The 25,593-nt window shown below is 50.7% G+C and overlaps 1 protein-coding gene across 4 annotated transcripts in view; it reads left to right on the forward strand.

The window, feature by feature from the left end:
• The window catches only part of TMEM63C (transmembrane protein 63C), a 63,973-nt gene that overhangs the window by 25,757 nt on the left and 12,623 nt on the right, over nucleotides 1–25,593 (forward strand). For 2 of the 4 annotated variants that reach the window (XM_039883899.1, XM_039883902.1), the window contains exons 3-16: nucleotides 3,290–3,352; nucleotides 7,500–7,662; nucleotides 8,225–8,304; nucleotides 8,739–8,820; nucleotides 13,600–13,637; nucleotides 16,197–16,339; nucleotides 17,791–17,839; nucleotides 19,839–19,947; nucleotides 21,237–21,310; nucleotides 21,935–22,015; nucleotides 22,151–22,274; nucleotides 23,075–23,208; nucleotides 24,613–24,735; nucleotides 25,178–25,331. In XM_039883899.1, coding sequence (XP_039739833.1) covers nucleotides 7,513–7,662; nucleotides 8,225–8,304; nucleotides 8,739–8,820; nucleotides 13,600–13,637; nucleotides 16,197–16,339; nucleotides 17,791–17,839; nucleotides 19,839–19,947; nucleotides 21,237–21,310; nucleotides 21,935–22,015; nucleotides 22,151–22,274; nucleotides 23,075–23,208; nucleotides 24,613–24,735; nucleotides 25,178–25,331 — 1,341 coding nt within the window. In that variant the 5' untranslated portion in view covers nucleotides 3,290–3,352; nucleotides 7,500–7,512. The remainder of the gene's footprint in view (nucleotides 1–3,289; nucleotides 3,353–7,499; nucleotides 7,663–8,224; nucleotides 8,305–8,738; nucleotides 8,821–13,599; nucleotides 13,638–16,196; nucleotides 16,340–17,790; nucleotides 17,840–19,838; nucleotides 19,948–21,236; nucleotides 21,311–21,934; nucleotides 22,016–22,150; nucleotides 22,275–23,074; nucleotides 23,209–24,612; nucleotides 24,736–25,177; nucleotides 25,332–25,593) is intronic. The other 2 variants (XM_039883901.1, XM_039883903.1) reach the window with 2 other exon arrangements.

The raw sequence follows: 25,593 nt of genomic DNA on the forward strand, positions 1-25,593 counted from the left end.
TCTTTTCCTAGGACGTGGCTTATGACTACAGAGATTTGCTTCTCTCAATAAAAATACAGTCCCTATGAACCAGCCCATGAGAGGTCAGGGGGATGGTGGAGTAGAGTAAGCTCTGGGCAGTGTTAAGAAATACAGGCTGTATGGCTGGATGTGTCTCTGAGACATCTGGAATCCTAGCTCCAGCCTGGCCCTCAGCGACTTCCCACCAAAATTACAGATGAGAGGCCCAGAAAAGGGAAGGCATCTGCCCAAGGCCGCACAGGTAGCCCAGAGCCCGGCTCTCCTGGGATCCCTCAGTCCATAGCACTTTCCACTGCACTACTCCGAAAGGCTAGGAAAGAGTCTGTCCCTGGACTACGACTTGAGTGAGTTCATCCCCTTCCTCTGCCCCCTGACCAGCCCAGCAGAGGCCCAGAGTGTCCAGGAAGTAGCAGAGCAGAGGCTTACGAACTACTCAAGTTTAAGGGCTAGCTCTGCTCTGCATAGCACCATGACCTTGGGCAAGTTATTTACCTCTTTGGTCCTCAATTTTCCATCTATGGATGATTCCAGTACTCGTGAGGATTAAATGAGCTGATACAGTAAGTACTCAATAAATGTTAGCCATTAATAAGATTGTCCCCTCCCTAGGGCTTCCTGGACCACCTTAGCTCTAGGATTTAGGTTCCCTACACTGAAGACTTGCCCTTGAGTTGGGGAATGGGGAGCAACGCAGGAGCTGAAACTGTGCCGTGTTTGGAAGGAGGGGTATAAGCGATGGCTCAGAGGAGTAATAAAGACAAGCGAGTTCTTTTCAAAGCCTTTACCCATTTGCCAAGGAAAACTTTGCTCGGGCCAAGGGCTACTAAACCTCCAGCTTTTACCACTAGAGATTGGGATGGGGAAAGAAATAGAAGGGGAAGAAGGCCACTTGTTCCCCTATCAGAGAAGACGCGCAGCTGAGGAAGGGACCTGAGAATCCTGAGTCATCAGCCATCATTACCACTCTCTCTCACTGCCCCCTTTTGGCCCCAGAAGCAAGGCTGACATTTGCTTTTCATGCGTAGGAAGAACAGAGGCAACAGGCTGCAGTTTGTGGGGTATCGGACAGTCCCTTCCCATACTCCACATCTCTCCTCTTGCCTGTTTCAGATCAGAGTAGGTGGAAGGAGACTGGGAGTGTTTCAGTCTGAGCCCCTCCCCACCATCTCACAAACTGATGATGATGATGACAGTACTGGCTAATATTGAGCACGTGTCGACCTCAAGCGTGGTGTGAAAGGCTTTATGTGAATTATCTTATTTCATGTCCACGATGACCCTGTGAGGCAATGCTGTTGTTATCATCCCCACTTTCAAGAGGTGGAAACGGAGGCTCAGAGATGTGAAGTCACTGTCCAAGGTCACACAGCTAGCAAGGGTGGATCCGGGATTTAAGCCCTGACAGTCTGCTCCAGAGAGTCCAGTTCTCCCTGATGCCCTGAACAGTCTCCCTATGCTCTGCTGTGAAATTCATGACAAAGAGGGGAGACCCCTGAGGCCCCTTCGTCAGGCCGGTTTGTGCCCCTGCTCTGAATTCCTTCACTCTACTCCAGATTTCAAGTTTCTTTCTTTCCAGTGTGGCGCTTGTGACTCGAGAAAGCTTTCTGCCCCTCTTCTTCATACCCAAGAGCTAGCTTTCCCTCCAGAAAGAAGGCAGGTCCAGGCATGGTTTAGGGATGAAGAAAAAAGGCTTGGCTGTTCTAGGTTTCCATGGCAACAGTCTCCCTCATTACTGTCTCTGCTTGTTCCCTAGAAAGCGGAAGAAGTTGGTGAGGTGGGGGTCAGGCTCTCTTTTCTCTTCTCCTTCTTCACTTCTCATTTGAAAGCCTGTACCCAACCCAACCCTGCTGTGTAGATTCCACCCCACTGCAAGCTTAGAGGCCTGGACCTTGTTGCTGGGGGTCTTCATGGGCAGAGCAGCAACCTGGGCCAGGTCTCCTAACAGCTGTCCTCTCCCCAAATCCCAAAGGCTGTGAACTCCCCGAAGAAGACCTCATGTTTCTAACTCCACAGTTTACAAAGGGCCTGGAAATAGTAGATACTCAACAAATTCTTGTTGAAGGGGTGAATAAAAAAATTAAAGAAAAAACCAGTGATCTATCCTACATGCTAGCCACAGTATTCATCTTCACTTTCCCACAATGCCATGCTCAGTCTCCCTTCTGGATCTCGGCCAAGATGGTTCCCTCTGCCCACACTCCTCCACCACACTACGCAGATTTCAGCACTTCCTCGTGGTTCACTTTGGAGGTCACTTCCTTGCAGAAGCTTCTTTGACTGCTCCAGAGTGGGCCCTCCCCATGGATCCCTTTACCTGGGCTATCAAAGTGTGCAGTGGTATGTGCGTTGCACACTTGCCTGTCTTCCCTAGTGAGTCCAGGAGCCTCATACAGGTGGGAACCAGTCTGCCAGGCCTCCAGAGCCCAGCATGATGCCTGGTTCAGAGTAGGTGCTCAACTCTTTGTGGAAAGAAAGAAGGAAAGGAGGGAAGGAAGGAGAGAGGGAGGGCGTAAAGGAAGAATGCTTTTGGAATGAGAGAGAATGAGGGAGTGGGAGCTGAGTGGAAAAGAACAGCATCCAGAACTCAAACCTTCTTCTTAGAGCCAGATGAGTGCCTAGAGCTTTTCACACCCAGGACCCCCTGCCCTTCCCTCATCACACATAGTATTAACCGAATAATAACAACAACCACAAGTCCTTACGGTCCGTCGTGCAGCAGTTCACCAAGCGCTTGCACATCCTTGACCTGGTTCCAATCCCCAGACAGACTTGAAAGCCTTTCACCTCATCATAAAGGTGAGGAATCAACGGATGATGCTGGAAAAACTGAATAACCACATGCCAGAAGATGAACTTAGATCTTTATCTCACGCTAAATGTAAAAATCAACTCAAAATGGATCCTAGACTACAATGTAAGAGTTAAATTATAAGACTTTAAGGAGAAAACCTAGAAGAAAAAAATTTTAAAACCTTCAGTCAGGCAAAGATTTCTTAGATACGACACCAAAAGTATGAACCATAAAAGAAAATTTGATAAATTGGATGTTGTTGAAATTTAAAACTTTGATGCTTCAAAAGATGCCATGAAAATAATTAAACGGCAAGCAATAGACTGAGAAGAAGCTATCTGCAAAACACAAATGTGATAGAGGATGAGCTTCTGGAGCCCAAGATGAGGAAAGGGGCCCTGAGGGATGTTGCTGCCAGCGGAGACGGCCTGGGTCCCTAAGTCTCTTGTTCTCTCCACTGCATTTGTTGTTTTGCAGCAGCCAGGTAGCTGAGTGGAGCCTCAGGGCCTGAGTTGCACCATCGTTGGAGAACTGACTCAGGTAGGAAATCTCACCAAGGCATTCAGACTCACCAGATTTGCATCCCTCCCCAGTTCCCACCTGATTTCTCGGTGCGGGCTCCCCCCAGTGGCCACAAGCAGAACTGTAGCTTCCTGCTGCTGCTGACCGACTGCAGGAGATGGCTGGCTGGATGCCTGCCCCATCCCCCAAGAGATCCATGAAATGACATCAGTGCTACGCTGACCCTCTGGCAGAAGCCTTACTGTTAAAACATACCGTGTTCAATGTAAACTACTATAATTTTACATTTGGTTAAAAATGTTAGCCTAAATGAGCTAACCAGTGACCTAGTTATAACAAAACAGTGAGCAGCCTGGGCAGAAAGAGAGAGGAGCAGAAAGTAGGGAAAATTAAGACAGGCAAGAAGCTCCCTGCTCCTGTTAGATGGTAATTTAGAGGGAAGGAGAGTGCGTTTTGTGCTCTTTCCTTTTTCCAAAGCTGATCTCATTATGTCTTTTTTCTCTATTTTTCGTGAGCTGGCGCAGGAGCCCCAGACTCCCAGGCCGCCTCCCGACTCCTGCATGCCAGTCCCTTTACCTTTATTCCCTCTCCATCCCCACCTCCCTCCCCACCCCAGATCCTAAAACCAGTCCACTCTGCGCCATCCACTCTTCATTTTTCAGACATCGTGATACTTCCTGTGCTCCACGACTGACATGCCTTAACACTCTTATCCCTCTTAACAGCACGGTGAAGCTGGTACTACTTGCTAACACCGCCCCCATTTTACAGATGAATAGAGACATGGAGACCTGAAATAGCTTGGTTGAAGTCGTTCACTCTCTCAGCGAGTAGGTGTTGGAGCTGGCATTCTGTGCTACAGAGCCCAGGATGCTCTGAAACACCCCCCAGGTCCTCGGTGCCCCACCTTCCCACTGGGAACTGAAACCAGAGTCTCCCCAGGACCCCACTTCCCTTACCGCCCTCTCAGAGAGCGGCTTATGCTGCTCCCCCATCAGCACCAGCCTGGGGGCGGGAGAAACTTCCTTCTTGCTCCTCTATGCAATTTCCAGGCTCCTCTCCCTCCCCGCTGAAATGCCTGTCTTGGACCAGTGTTGTCTGTCTACACATCCCTCTCCCCATCTTCATTAGGGACATTGACTCCTCCCCCCAGGGCGCTCCCCTTATTCCCGAAAAGGTTCAATTCTTGCCTTACTGTCAGGCTAGGACCGTTCCTGTTTTCATTCTTACTGATTTCAGTTTCCACGTATTCATAGAGATGATCCTTCCAACACTCCTGCCTTGACTTCTCAGCCCCTCACTCCATGGTCATGCCCTAGACATTATCACTACCAATAACTGCAATTCCTTCTTAGTCTCAATGTCATCCAACTCATTTTCCAACAGCGATTTCCTGTCTATCAGCTCATGACCTCTAGTACTGGTCTGGAACTCCAACGCCTTTCACCGTTCCTCACCCATCTCATGTCCCATTTCTCTCCTTACCTGGCTCAAACGCCATGTCTAATTAAAATTACTCCCTTGCATACATCTTCAACCTTCTTGTCTCATTCTCATACTTACTTGGGAAAACCTCTGCCCTGGTTAAACCTAGTTGCCCGCCTCTTCCACATTGGTAACCTCACAGATAAATACGGCTAGGGGAAATGCATCAGAGTCTGGCTGCTCTTGTAAATCCAACACCGTGGTCCTCAATGGGCCTTCTGTGCTGCCCAGCAATTCTGCTACATTCTCCTAATCTATTTACTAGATCACTCCTCTAGATTTCTATTTCTACCTTTTTTCCTGTCCTCAAACATCCCATATCTGCCCACCACCAGCATCGCACACTCACTCGAGACCTTCTTCCTTTCCCTGAGAAAGTAGAAGCAATGAGGAGAGGGTGTCCACAAGCTCCAGCAGCACACCTGCCTCCCCTCCTGCTGCTAGGGGTCAGCTATTGGGCTCTGGGCAAAGGCCAGCTTCTCCACTTGTACACTAGTTCCCAACACTTCCCACATCCTCACATGGCTCCAGCGAGTCCTCATCTCTCCTATATCACCAGATTTTCATTTCCTGCTGGATCATTCCTATCAGCATACCATGTGCTGCTATTCTCCCCATCCTAACCACTTCCTCCTCTGGTTCCTCTTTGAATGAATGAATTGTTCACGCCCACTGGCTCCAAGCCCTCGCCTCTCATTCTCTCTTGTACCGATTCAGTCTGGCCACCAAATAACCTCCACGTTATTTCAACTCTGCTAATTCTCAGTTGCCATCTTACTTGGCCACATTAACACAACTGATCCCTCCCTTTTCCTAAAATCATTTTCTTTCTTGGCTTCCAGGGCACCCCCCTCCTTCCTCACTGGCTTCTCTTCTCAATTCCTTTTTCTGTCTCCTGCTCATCTGCCTCGCCTCTCTGCATGGGAACATCCTCACACTCAGATCTTGAACCTCACTATACTTGCTCCTTCAGTGATGCTGGTGACGCCCGCATTTATGTCTCCAGTCTCTCCTGTGAATTAAAGGCTCGACACAGCTAACCACCTGCTTGGCATCTCCCCTTAGCACATCCAAACCCAAATCTCGATCCCCACGACCACCCTGCACTTCCCAGCCTACGCGTCCTGTCTTTCCTATCCAATAACAGCACCTGGATTTTTCCTGCTTCTCAGGCCAAAAACAGAGTCATCCTGAGCTCCTCTCTCTCACACTCCTCATGTGATCTGTCAGCAAACCTTGTTGGCTTCACATTCAAAATACTTTTGATATCTGGCTACTTCTCACCACCCCCATTGCTTCCATCCCGGTGCAGGCTACCATTCTCTTATCTAGATTGGTACAGTTTCCTCCTAACTGACCTCTCTGCTTCTACTTCTCTGTTCGTTCTCAATACAAGGGTCAACGTGATCCCTTTAATACTAACTTGTTTCATGTCATTCCTTGACTCGATACCTCCAACCCTGCCCATGCCCTTCTCTCTCCCCTGTCCAGCCACCCTGGCTTACTTGCTCTTCCTCAGTGCTCCCGATAAGCTTGCACCCCTGGGCCATTTGCTCTGCCTGAAATGCCCTTTCTCTGGTAGCTATATGGTTTGCTCCTTCTCTTCAAGCCTTTGCTCAAATGTCATCGTCTCTGTGCGGCCTTCCCCAATCATGCTCTCTACAATTCTAATTTCACCCTCACCTCTGCACTGCTTCTTCCCACCAGAATCCCATGAGGAAGGGATTTTATTTGTCTTGTTCACTGATGCATCATCAGCATTAGTCTGGCAGAAGGCAATTGTTCACTAAATATTTGTTGAATGAATAAATGAATGAACCTACTTTTCTTGAATGAGAATGAAGAGTTTCTAGGATGAGATGAGGCCTGGAGCCAAAAGGAATGATCTTTTAAAATCATAACAACTTTGCAGCTAAGTCCAAGAAGCTACCAGTTGCCTCCAATTTTCATTCATGCTTTCTCACTCTTATCCATGCCTGAAGAATATTGATCCAGTGACCTGGAGCCTTGCATTTGAGTCTTCTCGGAATGCTCAAGGTCACTGGATTGGCTCAGATCCCTGGACGGGTGCTGGTCTCCCGGTTCAAGTTCAATGTTAGGTAGTGACGTTTACTGAGTCACTGCTACATGAGAGGCACTCTCCATCCTCACCTAATTTAGTTTTAGGAGCTACAGCTTCTCCTAGGTACTGCATCCGAGAATCATAGGATGTTAGAGGTGATCAGCAGTGAGCACCATCAGCACAGGCATCTTGTGAATGCACTGGCTCCATCCTCTAAATGGAATGTTTCCACTCTGAGACCTGACCCACCTTTGTGAAGTTTGTTCATTTATATACAAGAAAAGCTTCACCAAGGTAGAATTAGAAAGACCATTTAGATGTTCATTTTACAATTATTTTTCTAAATGAATCAAGTGGTACAAAATACAAATGCTCCCAGGCTATCTGAGCAATTCTACCATCACGGCCCTGGGTTTGAGGAAGCTGTTCCCTTACAGGGTGCGGCTGTGTGTCATCTCAAGGCCACCCACCTGCCTTGACCAGTTATAAGCTGGCAGTGGGCACTGGGCCTGATTTGCACTCAGTGCACCTCCCTCCAGCTTCCTGGGAGGGCTCCTGCATTTTGCAAAGTGAGAGAGATTGAATCACGTCTGACCTGGACACCCCTCTGTTCACCAGGGGACCTTGAAGGATGGCTGTCACACCAGGCAACCTGAATGTGGCCGAAAAGACACAGAACATGTCGGTGAATGAGTGCTTCCAGTCTCACAGCACCGTCCTACAGGGGCAGCCCTTTGGCGGTGTGCCCACCGTGCTGTTTCTCAACATCGTCCTGTGGGTGGTGAGTCCTGGGCACTGCGGCGGGCAGACCATAATGTCTCAGCGGGGGCAGGCAGTCAGACTTCACAAGTGCTGCAACAGGGGCCCAACTGTTCAAATGGACACCAGCCACAGTGATAGGGACTCCCTGAATGACAGTCTCTCCCAGGACGGCCCCCGGTTGGTGGGCCGTGGGGAAGAAGGGGCTGGGAGAACAAGCAGAATTCCCAAGATTCTCTTCCATGCACCATCGTCCAAAGGCCCGGCTGGCCAGTGCCCTTGGGCCTCCCTTCTCTCTCCCCTTGCTGATCTCTTCAAGGAGTGTCTTGTCTGATAGTTCTAAGCATGGCACCAGCACTTTCATTCAGCAAACTCTGAACACTCACTCCGTGCCAGGAAGCGGCTGGACCCTGGGAATGCAGAGTTGAAAAAGACATGGCCCCTACCCTGACAGAGGTGGCCACATAGTGGGGGACCCCTTAGGGACCTCAGGGAACAAGGTCTCTCTCGGGGGAATGCAGGGGCCAGCCTAGGGGAAGGCGTCATTAGCTCTCTTGCCCCATATCGCCTCTCCTGGCCTATAGCTCATCGTTTTGGTTTACTCCTTCCTCCGGAAAGCCGCGTGGGACTATGGGCGCCTGGCTCTGCTGATCCACAATGACAGGTGAGGAGAGGCTGGGGGTCAGGACGAGAGCTGTTTGCTCTTTGGGGGATGTGCTGCACCCAGGACACTGCTCTGATCAGTGCCCAAGCTACGGCAGGTATCGCGTGCGTCATCACCCATCCCTGCACCTGCTCTGACCCTCCTCACACAAAGGTGACTTGGAGGGCAGCCATCTCTGGGCACGAGGCCACTTTTTTCTCAGACCTCAGACTTGCTGGATCTCGTGACTCCCAAGATGCGTTGGGCACCTGGCAACAGGGGTGATTACTGTCTATAACCAGAGCTGTGTGTTCAGCAAATGAACTGAGGTGTCTCTGCTGCTGGGCAGGAGGCCACGGCAACCCTTGGCCCAGGGAGCAGGAGAGAGAGCAAGGCAGGCACCTGAAGGCTTTTCTCTCCTTTTCCGCCTCCCTGCTGCTTTTCCTGCCTGGCAGCCTGACCTCCCTGATCTATGGGGAGCAGAGTGAGAAGACGTCTCCCTCGGATGTTTCTCTGGAGATGGAACACAAGGATAAGGTGAGTGCTGGGGCAGGTCTGGGCCAGGGCGGGGTGGCGGTGAGGGTCCTGGCTCTGGGCAGGCAGCTCTGGTGTGTGCAGGAAGGAGCATGCTCATAATCAGAGGCTTTACAGTCAGCCAGACACAACTACTTCTAGCAATGTGACTACACAAATTCCTCAGCCTTGCCAGGCCTCAATTCCCCATCGGATATATGGAGATATTAACCATACCTACCTCCTAGGGTGCCAAGGATGTGTTAACTAATTCTAATATTCCAAAGGGATTTTAAAAGCTAATTTGTCTCTTCCTCAAATCTCCAACCCTCTCACTGCCCCCAGGCTCACACTGAGCCAAGCACTCACCTTCCCCTTCTCAGGCAGGGACCCCCCAACCTCCTGCCACCCAATCTACTCCTTGGAGCCCAGTCTTCTCCCCTTTTTCCCCTTGAATACCATTCCTCCACCTGGGCTTGTGTGTTCATTCAGCCAGCTGCTTGGAGCACTTGCTATGTGCTAGTCACTGGTCTGGAGGCTGGGCACTGGGCAGTGAATAAAACAAACCAAGTCCTCCTTCATGACACTTTCTTCCTGGGTGAGAGACACCCAGACAGGTGCATCTAGGACAGTGATAAGTGCGTGAAGGAAATAGGGGACAAGGAAGGCACTCAAAGCAACTGAGCGGAGCTGAAGTATTACAGACGGTGGTCGGGATGGCCTTGGGCAGAAGATGACGTATGAGTGGGGACCTGGACGCAGAGAGGGAGGGAGGCGTGAGACGTCCCTTGCCTATCACCCTTCCCACAGCTGCCCGTGTCCCTCTGCCCTGTTACAGCTAATCTCTTGAAAGGCATCTGCGCTCATTGTCTCCATTTTCACACCTCCCACTCCTCAAGCCCCGCAAATATGGCTTTCACCCCCATCATTTCATGCATGGTGAATATCTTCAGACAGCGCCCAAGGTCATCAGTGGTTCCATGCCATGAATCCCAGTGGACTTTCCTCAGGTCTCGTCTGATCTCTCAGAAAGGGCTGACCCTGTAGACCAGGGGTCCCCAACCGCCAGGCCTTAGACTGATACCTGTCCGTGGCCTGTTAGGAACCGGGCCGCACAGCAGGAAGCGAGTGGCAGGAGAGCGAGCAAAGCTTCATCTGTATTTGCAGCCGCTCCCCAGCGCTAGCATCACCGCCTCAGCTCCACCTCAGACCGTCAGGCGTTAGAGTCTCATAGGAGCACCGGTCTCTGGTAGCAGAAAGGTCGGAGACATTGCTAGAACTTCTTTCCATCTTGACCAGGCTCTTCCAGTTGCTGCTTTTGACATCACGCTCTCTGGATGTCCCTTTTACGTCACTATCTGTTCCTCCCCTGTCCCCTTTGCAGGCCCCTATTCCACAGCTGGAGTTTCCCACAGCTGATCCCAGACCCGCCCCCTCTCTCTCTCCACTCTCTCTCCCTGGCCATGTCATCCACAATCACGACTTCAATTGCCACCTCTACACGGATTCCTCCTAAATTTCTGTCTCTAGTTAAACCTTCCTCTGGGCTCCAGTCCCATTTATCCAATGACCTTCAAATAATCTCCACATGTATATTGTAAAGGCATTTCAGATTTAACATGTCCAAAACATGCCATGATCTCCTTCCGCCTCCACCTGTCCCTAGGTCCCTGGTCTCAGACTCTTCCCACCATCCACCAGCTGGGCCTCCCCTGTTCTTGCCCACTCTCCTGGGCATGGCCAGTTCATGGTTAAGTTGGGTGACTTTTACCTTCTCAGTTTTGTTTCTCCCTACCTTTCCCACCATCCCCCAGTTCAGGCCTCACTTGGATGACTGCAGTAGCCTCTAGCTGATCTCTGTAGGTCCACGCTTGCCCCCTACCTCATCCACAGCAATCTCTGAATGTGGATAACCCATTCAGTGGCTCCCTAATGTCCTTGGAATAAATTTCAAATGACTTGGTCTCATGGTTTGGCCTCTTGCTCACCTGTGAGTCAATTTTTCTCCTCTGAACTCTCCACCCCCGGCCCATTAGCCATCTTTTAGATCCTCCTTCCCTCTGCAGGGCCTTTCCCTTCTCCTCCCTCACCTGCTTCCCCACTGGCCCCTCTTTACGCCAACACGCACACCCTTTGTTCAGATTCCCGCAAAAGCACCACTTCCCCAGGGAGCCCTATTCACCCCTTCCGGGTCCAGATCTTTTATAATATGCTCATGGAAAATGCATCCTTTTTCTTCAATGCTCTTAACACGGTCTGTAATGATATATCTGCACAATCGGTCTAGTGTGTCTCCTTCCCCTGGCGAAAGCAGGTACTGACCAGGCGTCTTCACTGCTGTCCCAGCACCCAGGCTAGCCGGTCCTGTAATTAGAATCTGACACAGGTTTGTTGGATCCAGTGAGTGAGCAGAACCATCTTCCTTCCATTGCTGTCCATCCGGGAGACCAGGTCCTTTACTTGCCAAGATCTGCCCCCATCAGAGTGGGGAACCTCAGACAGGTTCTTCTTTTATAGAACAAGGACAGTCATACCTCCCTTGCAAGGTGGCCCTCGGGTTTATTTTTAGAAACATCGCTTTGGTTGACTTTTCAATTTTCATACAATGACAAAAAAATAATTTTATTTAAAAACTGTCTAAGAAATCATTTTGGCAGGTGAGAGGCCGTCAAACTGAAGAGAGTGGAAATTAGACAAGGAGAGAGAACGCAGTGAGGCAGGCCCTGAAGTGCTCCAGGGCACTTGGATAATGGGTCCAAGCCAGGCCGACTGGTATGGGAAGCAAACGGGTCTCACCAGAGTGCTTAGGGCCAGTCACAGCAGCTGTCAGTGCCCCATGTGGTGGAATGGGGAGGATGAGGCCACGAAGATCGGTCCAGTGAACTGACCACCGTCACTTGGTCTTGTCAGCTGAGCTGGCCCCTGGGAACTTGGGGCCATTTTCTATAGGGGTGGGGAGAAGAGGGGAACTGGTATCTGCATCTTAGACCTACTGTGCATCTGGTAAATTTTCTGAATGGTTTATGTCTTTCGGAGCTACAATGTACATGCATGGCGTGTGTGTGTGTGTGTGTGTGTGTGTGTGTGTGTGTTTGTAAGAAAGAGAGAGAGAGAGACAGAGAGATGGGTTCACACATGCTCACTTACACATCTCTGTCTTTATGATTTTCGTGGGTACATAGATCACACTTCTACTCGCCACTTCTGCCCTTTCACGATGGTCCTGTCCTATGTGAATTCCAGGACATGAACGTACACTGTGTGGTATACACCTGTGCACCTGTCTTGAAAGAGGTGGAAGTGATTCTGGGGAAGGTGTATCCTCCCCTGTCCATAACCACGAGGGGCCATCAACAGACTTACTTGCTCCCTGAGTAAATCACAGCCCTGTCTGCCCAGAGGAGGGCTGTGCAGGAAGACTCTCCATGCAAGGAGTGGCGAGACTCAGTCACACTCTTCTCTAGCTAGTCACCCCCTCCCTGAAGACTTTCCCAGTCACTGCTGCCACCGTCATCCTATTCCCCATCATTGCCCTAACTCATACCTGGATATCTGTCCTTATTTTAGTTCCCAAGGACGTGGTTTGGAAAATGGTCCCCCTGAGGTAAACACTCCTTAAGTGGACATTCCCACTGTCCATCAACCCAACACAAGGAGGGGAACTTAGAAAGTGGCCTTATACAGAAGGGAGCAAGAAACTGCCCTCTCCCTCTTTCTTGTTTGCCTGCCCCTCATCGCTTCCTTTCGGGAAATACCCCTTCTCCAACCTGTGTGGTTCCAGGGGCCTGTCTGGTTCACTGACGGGCTTGTGGGGGCCAGTCAAGAACTGCGACCAAGGTCTTGTTAAACCTGGGATCCCAGAAGGAAGCATGCACCAGGGCAACTTAACCAGCTACCAGATCTGGCAGCTTTCAGAGCATGAGCCTTAGCCCACCCTCATGTACACTCTTCCCAAGCTGACTTCCCAAGGCCAAGGCCACATTTCCCCACCACCCAGAAACTCTAGACAGCAAGACCCTGAGAGAAAGGCATCATTGACAAGACCCTCAGATGTAAGGGAAAAAAAAAAACCTCAAAGTAGTGTTACAAAAGGGTAATGTGAGGCTTGAGTGTGGAGAAATTCAAGAGAAGCAACTGCTTCAGGTACGGCTAGATCCAGGAAGTCCAGCGTTGCCACTGGGATTCTCTCTCTGGTCTTCTCTTCTGAGCTGGCTTTTTTTCTCCGACAAGACCCTGCATGTGGCGCCAAAGATGGCACCAAGCCATTGGTGTTTACCAAGGCACAGGAACTCAGAGGGAGAGAGGACCTCTCTCCCAACACCCTTGTCAATCCCTTTTAGAGAATTTTGATTGGTCCTACTTGGCTCATGCTCCTATTGGTCACGTGATCACTGGTGGCAGTGGCCTCTTTGACGGATAGCCCAACTGACCACATGCAAGGGGGAGGGACATCTCCCTGAAGGAAGCAATGAGGAACAGGCAGAAAGCAAATGATGTCTACCCCCAAAAGCGTCCCTTTTCTCCTTCTAGCCCAAGCCCCCATTTCCTACAACAGGACTCCAGTGGTAGGAGTGTCAACTCACTTCCGGGGCAACATCTCTCTCAGCAGTCACCACTGATTCCAGACCTAGCCAGCTTCCTTCCAGGACTCAGCCTCTTTCTTGATGTCTCTTGCCTGGGAAGAAGACTCCCAATGGACACTGCCTCAGGCCGCCTCACTTTGCCTCTGCCCGGATTCCCAGACCTGGGTGGGGCAGGTCCAGGCCTGGATTTTCTCATGCTTTCTCTCCTTTTTTTCCCCAGGGCTTCTATTCCTGGTTCTTCAACACCATCACCATGAAGTAAGTGCCTGAGCTTTCTGAGCTTGTGACAGAAGCTTTGCCTTATTAGGTGGAGGGGGTGGGGCGGAGTCTCCTGCCCTGGGCCTGAATTCTGTACCCATCTCCCCACTTCCCACTGATGACCTCAGCCAGGCCCAGGCAGAGGATACTTTCTGGGCTTATAGTTGGTGACATGGGAACTAGAAATAGCCCACAGTCCATTTTATCTCTGCCATAACCCTCAGGAAAGGACTACTTTCATATGCTTATAAAAATGCTTTTACATGCTCCACACCAGAAAAAAGAAATCCTGCGTACTATTAATTGCTTTATTTCCATGAACATCATTCATCGTATTTGTCAAAATGGAAAAATAACAGCACTGCTGGGCAGAAGGACAGGCTTCCTCTCTCACCCTCAGTGCCTGATTACACAGGAGCAGCCCCTTGCCCACCTCACCTTCTGGATCTCTTCAGTGTCAGACCCCATTCGGCACAGAGATAGTCCTCAAGTCACCTGTTTTGTCCTGACTCCCTCATACCAGCCAAATGCTTCAGCTGAGCAGACAGTTAGCAGAGCTCTATGCCCCACTATGTGTGTGTACACATGTGCACACATACACATGCATGTATGCATGCACGCATATGTACACACTCAGCCAAGTACACACACATGCATGTGTGCACACAGCCCTGTTTCCACCTCAGAGCCCTGTATGTTCCTGAGCTCTCCCTAAATATCCCCTATTTGTCTTGCACTGCCCATCCTTCGAAACCCTTCTCCACGGCCCTTTCTTGCCTGGTGATACCTGCCTTAGGGTGCAGCCTCGTTGCCCCTCAGAGGCCACCTGCCCCAGGGGCCCTGGCTGGGCCTACTATTCTGCTTCTTTGCAAAGGCTCATAGGACTTCTTTCTCCTATGCCTCCATGCCCACCGTTCAAGAGTATTGCTGAAAGCATTCACACATTGTACCAAGACCCCACCCCACCCACACCACACCAGGAAACATCTCTTTCTTCAGACCCAACAAAGGGCCTGGAACCCTGTGAAGGCATGGGGCACCTTGATTAGGCGTTGGAAATCCGAAACCGAGCTTAAGATTAGTGGCTTCTTGTGTTTGAGCTCCAGCCTCACCAATGGGAGACTCTCCATAGCCTTGGCCTCTAGTCTTTCTTCGTCATTCATCAGAGTCCCCAGGAAGTGATACGGCTAGTTTATGTGTGGTTCAGGAAACTTAGCCACATGTAGGCAGAACAGAGACTTTTGTTTCTTGGCACCTTCTCTAGTTTTGCTTTGTTAATTTTTGAAACATGCACAAGCTCACACAAATGTGTTTAATTAAGAGAAACATAAAAATCTACCTCCAGTCTCTCACGCACCTCTTCACGAACTCCCTCCACAGAGGCAATTGCTGTCAACAGTTTCAAGGAAATTTTCTTTTCTTTTCGACAAGCGTTTACTATATTTGCATTTTACAAATAACCAATATTGCATATGAACATTTGCTTGTCACCCTGGGAGGCTGGCTGTTCAGGCTGGCTCTAGTTTCCTGGGTTTAGCAAATTTATGGATGACGGGAAAGGGTGTGATGGCAAATTAGCCAGCCCTTTGCATGGGAAAAAAGGAGGAAAATGGGTGAATGGGCCTGCTGGAGCTGACCACATCCTCAGGTCTGGGAGAAAAAGAATGCTTTAGGATAGTTTGAGACTGACTTTCCAGATTTTCTCTGCTGTCTGCTGACATAGCAATGGGTATACACAGGACGGGGGAGAAAGTGTCTGTTAGGAGGGAGTAGCATACGTGCAAAACACAAAACTTCATATGGTAGGTGTCTCTGCACTGTGCATTTGGCATGTTTTGTTTGTGCATTGCCTCTTTCACTTAATTAACATTGTATTTGTGAGGTTCAGCTATAGTCATTCATTTTTATCTCTGTATATTATTTCATTTTATAGCTACATAATCTGATATATCTATATATACATAGCTATGATGATAAATGATAGATAGCTAGGTAGATGATGAATAGGTGATAGATTACTACATATATATCTCACAATTCTTATGTCAGTTTCACCTTTGATAGACATTTAGGTTGTTTTCAGTTTGGGACTATCAAAAATAATGTACCTATGCGAGTCCTATAGATGTGTCTTGATGCACATGTGCATGTATTTCTGTTGCATATAAACCCAGGAGTGGAATTATAGGTCATAGGGTGGGAACATATTCAGTTATTCAAAGTGGCTGTGACAAAGTATGTACCCATGAGTGTAAGAAGCTCCCAGTGCCCCATACCCTTCCCAACACTTGGTATTGTCCAACTTTCTAACTTTGGTCAGCCTGGCAATGTGAAATGGTATATCATTATGGTTTTAAGTATTCCTTTTTAATTTAAAGAATTAAAATAAATAACTTTTTAAAGTAGAATGCATCTACTTAAAACAATAAAATAAAAACTTGGGGTTAGGGTGGTAATTTTCCCTCCCTTTCTTCTACCTACCCACCTCACTCCCAGCCTAAGCCACTGCCACACTGGCTCCTTAAGCTGAGGAATGTCCTGTCTGTGTGTCTCTTCCAGGAACGAAGATCTGATCAACAAGTGTGGAGACGATGCCCGCATCTACATCATGTTCCAGTATCATCTCATCATCTTCGTGCTCATCCTCTGCATCCCCTCCTTGGGCATCATTCTGCCCATCAACTACACTGGGACCGTGCTGGGTAGGTGGAGCTCAGCAGGCACTGGGGCTGGGCCACTAGACCCGAGAGGCAGCCTTGTAGGTGGGACAGAGCTTGGGTATTGGGAGTCTAGAAATTGACATTTTTTATTCCACTTCTTGAAATTAGTTATGTGACCTTAGCGACCTGTGCTTCAAATCTCTCACGTGGAGACGGGAGATGATACCCCCTTCATTGCAAGTTTGACCTAGGGACTGGCACCTAGGAGACACCTAGTAGTAATTCAGTCTAGAACTGAACGTTTAGCCACAACCCCACGTCACATCTGGCCAAGTGTTCTTGGAGGCCTTTTTCTCATAGTGACCCACTGCAAAGATCCCTGAACGTGATATCTCCCCACACCCACTCTGATGGACACAGACCCTAAGCACAGGATTTGTCTCATAAGACGTCTTCCCACACTTGTTATAACAGGGTAAATCCTTTTGACAAAATAACATCACGAGTGAGGGTTTGGACTTCAAAGACAGAAAAATCTTGGTTCCCCAACTTTTACCCACATCTACTTCCCAGAAGATACCTTTACCCAATCTAGAAAATTATTTAGTCTTATATTCGGTAAAGAAATCTCCCTAGGCCTCAGTTTTCTCGATTGTCATGGGGATTGGGAGATAATGTGTGTCGAGTGACTGGCATGGTGTCTGATGTAGTAGGTGCTCAGAGAATAACAGTCAGTATTTCACTTAGAAATAGAAAGATGGACAGAATTGTATGAAGCTGTGCAACTAGGTGGTGTAGAATAGCACCTTAAATGCCCAGGTGGCAGCCAGCTTTACTCTGATTGCTCAGGTTTCTACTTGTTTCTCCTCGGCCAGAGGGTAGACCTCAGTTAACTCAATGTAGCACACAGTGTCCATGCCACCAAACGCCACCGCCAGAGCAAACTTCTGACCCCATCTTTCCAGAATCTCATCCTAAGCTAGTATGTTGGCAATGACAATATAATGTGGGGTTTCTAGATATGTTTCACAAAACCTGGAGGAGGTGTCTACATCAACAAACTAACACACTTAGCCAGAAAGTTTGCTCTGTCCAAATGAGGGAGCACCACATTTCCTGGAGATTTGGGTTCTTGTGATTGTTGCCAGTGGTAACAGGTTGCTAATTTCATCATTCCGCTCATGGCAGGGCCAAGGGTTGCTTCGCCAAGCATTTTCCGGATGCCAATTAGTGTCAGTCGCTCATTAGGGATGTCACACCAAGACTCAGTCTTGCTTCAAGGCTGAGGAGCCCCAATCAGGAGACCCAGGGAGAAGAAGAGGCCTCTGCTGTTTGTGTTGGAAGTTGGGGCAAGTTCTGGGGAACCAGAAGGAAGAGCAGGTCATAGGCAAGCATCTCTAGACCCCGGGCACTCATTCAAGAGCCTTGAATTCTGGCACCCCCACAGCAATCAAGGAGCCAGGCTTGAGGTCAGCAACTTTCTTCTCTTTCAGACCGGAATAGTCACTTTGGTCGGACCACCATTGTCAATGTCTCCACAGAGTAGGTACCTGATCCTCTTACCTCCCATTCTATGGGCTGGGGACGTTGGTGGGGACAGAAGGTCCAACATATGGGTTTATACTCTGGGCACCATTTTGCCATTAAGAGTGGCCTGGTTTCCTCGGGAACCCAGGTCCTAAGTGGGATGCTTCTGGCAGGGCCCTTGGTGACTCAGTGTTCCCCATATGGGTATCTCTGTACTTAGTAGAACTACCCAAACTAGCCACTCCTGAAGACTTGGAAATTTGGTCCTATTTGCTTAGTATGCTCAGTTCCCAACAGGCGAAGACTCTAGAGAGTAGAGGTAAAAGGCATTGCTTCCCTGCCCACAAAGTACATTCAGGTCAACCCTCATATAATCGAGTGAAGCGTAGACCTGATTCCCACAGTGGAGGGATGGAGGAACCACATGCCCTGGGTTCATGCCCACTTCTGGCATTAGCTGGCTCTGGGTCTGGGACAGTTTACCCGTGCCCTCTGAGCTTCATGCCTAGTCTGTGGTGGGGGAAGGGCTGTCGGACATGATCTCTAAGCTCCTTCCAGCCCTCATGATCCAGGAAGCATGGATTTTAACACTAGCCAACCCAATCGTTGGCCAAATCAATTTGTACCAAGCCAGATGAAACCCTGCTGGTCCATACTGAGAAAATAGACCACTAGATATCGTGCCCAGGCTCGGCCAACTTCCTGACAAAGCAGAAGCAGCGGTTCCAGCAGGTTTGAGTGGGGGTTCACACACTCTTGCTCCCACCTCCCCTCCTCCTCCCCCTCTGTCCCTGTACCCCTGCAATCCATCAAACTCCAAAATCAGCAGAATGGAGCTGTGGCCTCCTCTGACTTTCCCTTTCAGCCAGCTCCTCCCGCGGTGCTGCTGACACCAGAGCAGAGCTTACCGGCTTCTCCCCAGGCCGCCGCTGGCATGAGGCACCTACATCTTCTCAACAGGAAGTAAATTTTAATCAGGCAGCGAAGAGCCTTCAACATCCATAAATCCAGATTGGCAGAGAGCTAGAATGTTCCTTAGAGACCATGTAACCTTGCCCTGTCTGAGGAAACTGAGGATGCAGGTGTCCAGTTAGATGAGGAATGTTAGAGGAACTGTCAGGCACTGCGACAAGCGGTGCAGACAAGCGATGAGGCAGCCTTTCTTTCCCTGATCCACACCAAGGACGATAGGCCCTATTTCTGAACAGTCATCCTGTCCAAGTGCCTTGGGACAACATCACGTGAGCCCCAAGCACAAATGCCACCCCTCTTCCTACCCCAGGGGAGGTATAGCAAACCTGCTGGGTCCTCCTTCCTTGGGGCCTGTGTAGGACCCTAGAGTTTCCCATCAAAGAGTTAAGGCGGCCCCTCTGCTCGGTTTACTGGGCAGCCATGGGAATCTGAGCCGCAGCTGCTGACAGCGCGACATAGTGGTGAAGAAGCTAAGGGCTTCTGCAGCTCTGAGCTCACCCCACAGGGCTGCCACTACTAGGAGTGACCTCAGGCGGGTCACCTACCACTCTGACCCTCATTTCTCTAGGGGTAGAATGAAGATCGTAACAGTACCATACTCAACATGGTGTGAGAGTCTAGTGAGAAAATTTGTATATAGCAGCGGTCCCCAACCTTTTTGGTACCAGGGACTGGTGCTCCTATGAGAATCTAATGCCTGGTGATCTGAGGTGAAGCTGAGGCGGTTTTGCTAGCACTGGGGAGCTCACCTGCCACTCACCTCCTACTGTGCGGCCCAGTTCCTAACAGGCTATGGACCAGTTCCGGTCTGCGGCCTGCCAGGTGGGGACCCCTGATATAAATTATCTAGTCCCACCCTGGCTCTGGCATATAGTGAGCACTCAATAAATGTTCGCCTTAATTAGCTGGAGCAGGACACCCTTGTTTCACCGGTGCCATCCCTTCCAGCGTGCCTGAGTGTCTGGAAGCACCCAAGGGTGGTCTGAGGGCCACTGTGTGGGTGGGAGAGGGTGTCTCACCCTCCTCGTCTTACTCCTGGCAGGAGTAAGGTCCTGTGGCTGCATGGCCTCTTCTCCTTCTTCTACTTCCTCACCAACCTCATCTTCATGGCTCATCACTGCTTAGGTTTTGTGCCCAAGGAGTCCTCCAAGGTGAGTAAGTGAAAAGAGATACCAGAACTGTTCTCTCTCAGCTAGAGCCACCCCCACCCCCATGCTGGACCTTCCCACTCCCAGACTCAGAGGCTTCCTAGCTGGGCACATTCTGTACACCTGTGGGGAGTAGTCTCACCTGAACAGAAAAGCTTCCTCTCCTTAACCTGTGAATCATCACCTGACACCCCTGCACAGCTGCTGTCTCAGTTGTTAAACCATTTCCAAACTGGTTGGCAAATGACTGTCCTAGGTGCCTTCTACCTCTGCACCCTTGCTGCCCTGTCCCCTCTCCAAGGACCCCTGGACCTCCCCACCATCTAAAAACTTAAGAGTAAAGAAACCCCTGGACCAGCAGAGTCCAGCATCCTAAGCGATCAGTGCTCCCTGCTGAACCTCTCGGTAAACATTTTCATTAGCCTTGCCCAGTTCAGCTATGCCCAAGCTCCTTGCCCTCCCAGAATCTTTCTGAGGTCAGAAACCCCATGTCCTGCCCCATGTCTCCCCACTCAGTCTTGGTTTGGGTTACCCCTACCCCATCTCCCAAGCAGACCTTAAGATAAGGATTTGAGTAGCATTTGTTTATCTGGGAGGTGATCCCAGGAAGGACCACGGGGTCAGGGGTTGGGGGACAGTGGGACTGGAAGAGAAGACCTCTGATAAAAGGGAGTGAAAAGGGGCAGCTCACTACTGTGAAAGCCAGTGCTTAATCCCACGGGGAGCTCTGAGAATCGGAGTAGAGTGTGTACCCTAGAGTTTCCCAGCCTAATGGGGAGCAGTCGGAGGCATTTTCTCACCAATTTTCGGTGTGCATCACTGGCTGAGGATTGCATTTGGGGGCTTTAACTCTTTACTCCTTGGTCTGCATGTGGGCTGGCCGTGCCCCCAAGGCCAGGAAAGAGACTCAGGCAGAGCTCTGGTGTTTGGAGTGCACAGGCACCTTTGGGGTGTGGCGATAAGCACCCAGGGGTCATGAGTAGGCACCACGGGGAAGGGGTGTGTGAGCTCTAGTGAGGTGGGGAAATGGCAGAGGGGATCGTCCCTGGCTCCTGTCCTCAGCCTTTCAAAGGTTCAGTGGAGTGGGTGGGATCAGCTCCTTTGAAGTCATCCATCCTAGTGGACTTGATTGACTTTACCCCACCCCACATACCCCTGCAAGGCTTTACCCAATACTTAAGCCTGCCAGGTGTGACAAGTGGAAAGCCTGTTTTAGATGTTCGGGGCCACCCAAAGACCCAGGAGTACCATGTGAGCACACTCTTCCTTCTCCATTTATCCTCCCTATCCAGGTCACAAGGACACTGATGATCACCTATGTCCCCAAAGACATCCAAGACCCAGAAATCATCATTAAGCATTTTCAGTAAGTGGGTTGGGTGGGTTGAGCATGGGTTGCCTTGTCCTGGTAACCCCATCTGGATCCTCATGTGAGTAGTAGGTCAGCACTACTACTCACATGGGGGGTGGGGTGAGAGACACCCTAAGGTGGTGGCTTGCCCTGGACTGGGCCAAGGATCAGCCTTTCAGAATTGGGGAGCCCTCGGGCCAGAGCAGGGCTTCTGAAGTCAGGGATTCTCTGAATGGCATGGGTGTCAGGGGGTTGGGAGCCGATTTCCCTTTCCTTCATTGCACTGACTATGAGCCCAGAGAGCTCCTGGCTCACAGCCATCCAGAGCAGGTCATCCTGAGACATCTTTTGTGACCCAAGTTCCCAGCCCCAGGAGCTAATTATCTCTCCATGAGCGGCAATTTCCAGCTCTGCCCCTTGGCCCTATTCTGGGTCCTGTGGGAAGGATGTGGCATATCTCAGATTACCAGGGATCAACCCTGAAGTTTGGCTTTAGGAGCAAGAGCTGGATTCTCCACCCAAGAACCAGGAACCACAGGCAGCTGAGCCACCAGCCCTGTGGGCTGTGGCTCTGGGCACAGGGTGGGGTGCACGTTCCTAGCCCCACAGCTGGCTCAGCATCCATGTTTGTGGCTGCAGTGAGGCCTATCCAAGGTGTGTAGTGACCAAAGTCCACTTCTGCTATGATGTCAGGACCCTGATTGACCTGGACGATCAGAGGTGAGGCTGCAGCGGGGCCTGTCTGGATCTGGGGTGGGGTGGGGGGCGGGATGTTTCTCTGCTGGCCCCTGACCTCAAGATCCCTCCCCACCCTCCCACGATTACCACCTCCCCGCCCCCGCTACCGCCTGACAGGCGCCATGCAATGCGGGGCCGGCTCTACTACGCGGCCAAAGCCAAGAAGTATGGGAAGGTGATGATCAAGACCCACCCCTGCTCCCGCCTGTGCTTCTGCAAATGCTGGACGTGCTTCAAAGAAGTAAGTGGCAAAGGTGTCTGGGGATGCAGCAGAGGAGGGCCTGGGGTGCTGGGTCTCCACATTCGGTCCAGGGCTCGGGCAGTGCCTCTCGTCCACATCCGCAGGCCCCAGGCCCCGTTCAGTTTGCTCCAATGCTGCAGCACCTTCTTCCCTTCCTTCCCACCCATCCTGCCTCCTTGTTGAGAATGTAGAGAAGATGAAGCCTTTTGGGGCCACCTTCAGAGCAATCCAGGGAGGCTTTCTCTGGCCCACTTCTGGTCTTAGATGGGAGGACTAGAGAGGATACAATAGATTGCTATAGCCTGCCAGGCCTCAGGCTTTCAAAGCAATAGGACAAGAACATGTGATGGCAGTGGGATCCACCTTATCACCCACCTACTGTGGCGAGAAGGTGACCTCAAGACTCGAACCCCTGCCTCAGGGCAGCACTGAACTCTAGCCAGTTCAGAAAAAGAATCACCCCCTTTCCTGAAAGATGCTGCAAACACGCTCTTTTACTCCTCTGGAGTCCACCCTAAGTCCTAAAGCATCTCCTTATCCCCAGCCGTGCCTCACTTTCCCCAGATCTAAGAGCAGGGAGCTGATTTTAGAGTCATAGTTTCTTCCCATTTCAGAGTTGGGATCTTGGAGCCCACTTGGAGTCCTGAACTCCTGGCCAGGCTTCAGATGGAGCTGGGGATGGAACTGAGGCCTTGGGCCCACTACCCTCTGGGCTACTGAGTGGAGAGAGGCCTCATGCCTAGGCGAGGCCTTCCTGGAGCTCTGGCCTCTCCAGCTCTGAAGGCCACATCTCGCCCCAGGTAGACGCAGAGCAATATTATAGTGAGCTGGAGGAGCAGCTGACTGATGAGTTCAACGCCGAGTTCAACCGTGTCCGGCTGAAGCGTCTGGACCTAATCTTTGTCACCTTCCAGGATGCCAGGATGACGAAGCGGTGAGTGCCAGAGCTAGCAGCTTGCTGCACCATCCCCAGCCCAGCCCCAAGAGTGGGCCCCTGCTCCTCTGAAACCATCCTCCTTCATCCCCATTTCAGCCAAGATAAGGAGGAAAGAGCTTCCCTCCAGTCTGCAATATCCTGACCTCCCCTCCACCATGCCATGCTCCTCACAGGCAGCCACCATCTTGCTTGCCACAGCATGGCCACACCCGTTTTCCCCCAGCTGCCTTGCTCCGTTTGTCCCCAGAGACACCCAGGCCCTGAACTCTTTGCTCCCATAAGTCCTTGCTTCCGCATGAAGGCCGTCGGAGCAGCCTTTGAATACTTGTTTCCTCTTCTGGGACAAGAATGGTATCCATTTTTTCCCCTCATTGCACATTGCCCATCTCCTCACCGCAAGTGACAGACTCAGGGTAGAGAAGCTCAGCTTGCCGTTTCTCTTCTCCGTCATTCATATCCTTTCAGCCTCGTCTCTCCTGTGCCCCAGCCTCTGGCAGCCCCACCTTGATAGGAGGTGGATCAGATTCACTCTGCAATGTTCTGGAAGGATCCTTAGATCCTTAGAACTGGGTCGAGTAGATGAGAGCCCTGGAATCAGTCTCTCGAGGATTGGGGGAGGGGGCGTTGATAATGCACAACGCCTTTTTCTTGCCCAACCCAATTCTACAAAGTAACAGTAGGACAGCCTAAAATTTAGTTCCGAATAATCATGTGCGGCTTTGCAAGTCACTTACCCTCTCAAATTTCATACCTGTCAAATTCGGTTGCTTATATCTTCTCTGTCCACCTCTCAGAGAGTTAAGAAAGTATATTTGTTCGATTTAGTGTGTGTGTTATATAAAACAATGCACTGTCACTCAGCAGAGAGAGTCAGGTTTAATTACAGCAAAAGCGTGAATGAGAAAACCAAAGATGGGGCTCCAGGACCAGCCCCTGACCCTCTTCGGTTGTGTCTGCAGGCACCTCAATTTGGTAATCTGTGCAATTGGGATTATATTAATCACCAACTAGCACAGAGTCAGGCACACAGAAAGAACTCAATAATTGGTGGACATTGGTATTAAGATGAGGCTGAAATTAGTACCTCCCATGTCACCCTCAGAGAAGAGCATGTCTTTGTGCTGTCACTGCTGTCAAGGGGCCAAGACATAACCTGAGAATCATGTGGTCCCCTCCCTTCTTGAGCATCCCTCCCTGCATCCCTCCTTCTAAAGTTCCTTTCCTCTAGCAACTAGGCCTTGGGAACTGCCTGCCTCTAAGGCCCTGAGAGACATATCCAAGGCTTCAAGAATCCCCAGGAAGTGAATAAGTCCCCAACTTTGGGACCCTGGCATGAGACACCCCCCTCCCCCCACAAGCCCATCATCCCCAGACTTCTGTCTCCTTCCCCCATCTCTACAGCATCCTAGAAGATTACAAGTACATCCAGTGTGGTGTGTCCCCACATCAGTCCTCGGTGACCACGATCATCAAGTCCTACCGCTGGAGGGTCACCCTTGCCCCACACCCCAAAGACATTATTTGGTAAGCCCCCTCTGTCCATATCCTCTCCTTTGAGCCCCTCTGAGACTGAGGAAGTCAACAGGATGGGGAAAGGAATTGGGGCCTCTCCTCCCACTGGGCTGGGCCTTGTCCTCTCCTGAGCACCACAGCCTCTGCCCACTCCCAAGCCCACCCCACCACAAGCCTAGATGGCACCAACACTTGGGAAAGAGGAATTTCCTGCAGAAAGAACTCAGATCTATTTTTCGGCTCACCTATGGGATCTATTCAGAACTTTTGGTTCTGAATGTTGTAATTGAGGGGAAAGTCCATGGCCAGGTGCATGCAGATCTGGGCCCAGGGGTCTAAATTAGACCAGGCAGCCTGGGTCCACAGCTGGCATGCAGGAAACAGCGCTGTGGGCTCTGTCTAAGGGCCGGGACCCGGGGTCCTAAGTGCATCTCCTTCTTCCATCCCTCCCCAGGAAACACCTGTCCATCCGCCGCTTCCGTTGGTGGGCCCGCTTTATCGCAATCAACACCTTCCTCTTCTTCCTCTTCTTCTTCCTCACCACGCCTGCCATTATCATCAACACCATCGACATGTACAACGTCACCCGTCCCCTCGAGAAGCTGCAGGTGCTGCCTCTGCTCAGGCCAGGCGTGGGGGCCCCAGGGAGGTGAAGGAAGAAATCAGGCGAGGATGGAGTGGGGGGCCCACGGGGACACAGCTTTAGGGCCCATGCACCACGGACGTGGTGGAGGTGGCGGTGGTGTAAATGGTAGCGTGGAGTTTTCTTCATTCTCAGGGGGGCAAATGCAGGTTGCTGCCTGTCTTAGGGACTGGGACTGGAGAAGAACAAAGGAAGGGACAGTGGGGGAGCTGCGGGCAGGTCCTGGG

This window comes from Pteropus medius, unplaced genomic scaffold (assembly GCF_902729225.1).
Source record: "Pteropus medius unplaced genomic scaffold, Ma_sr-lr_union100, whole genome shotgun sequence".
In the NCBI taxonomy this organism is placed as follows: Eukaryota; Metazoa; Chordata; class Mammalia; order Chiroptera; family Pteropodidae; genus Pteropus; species Pteropus medius.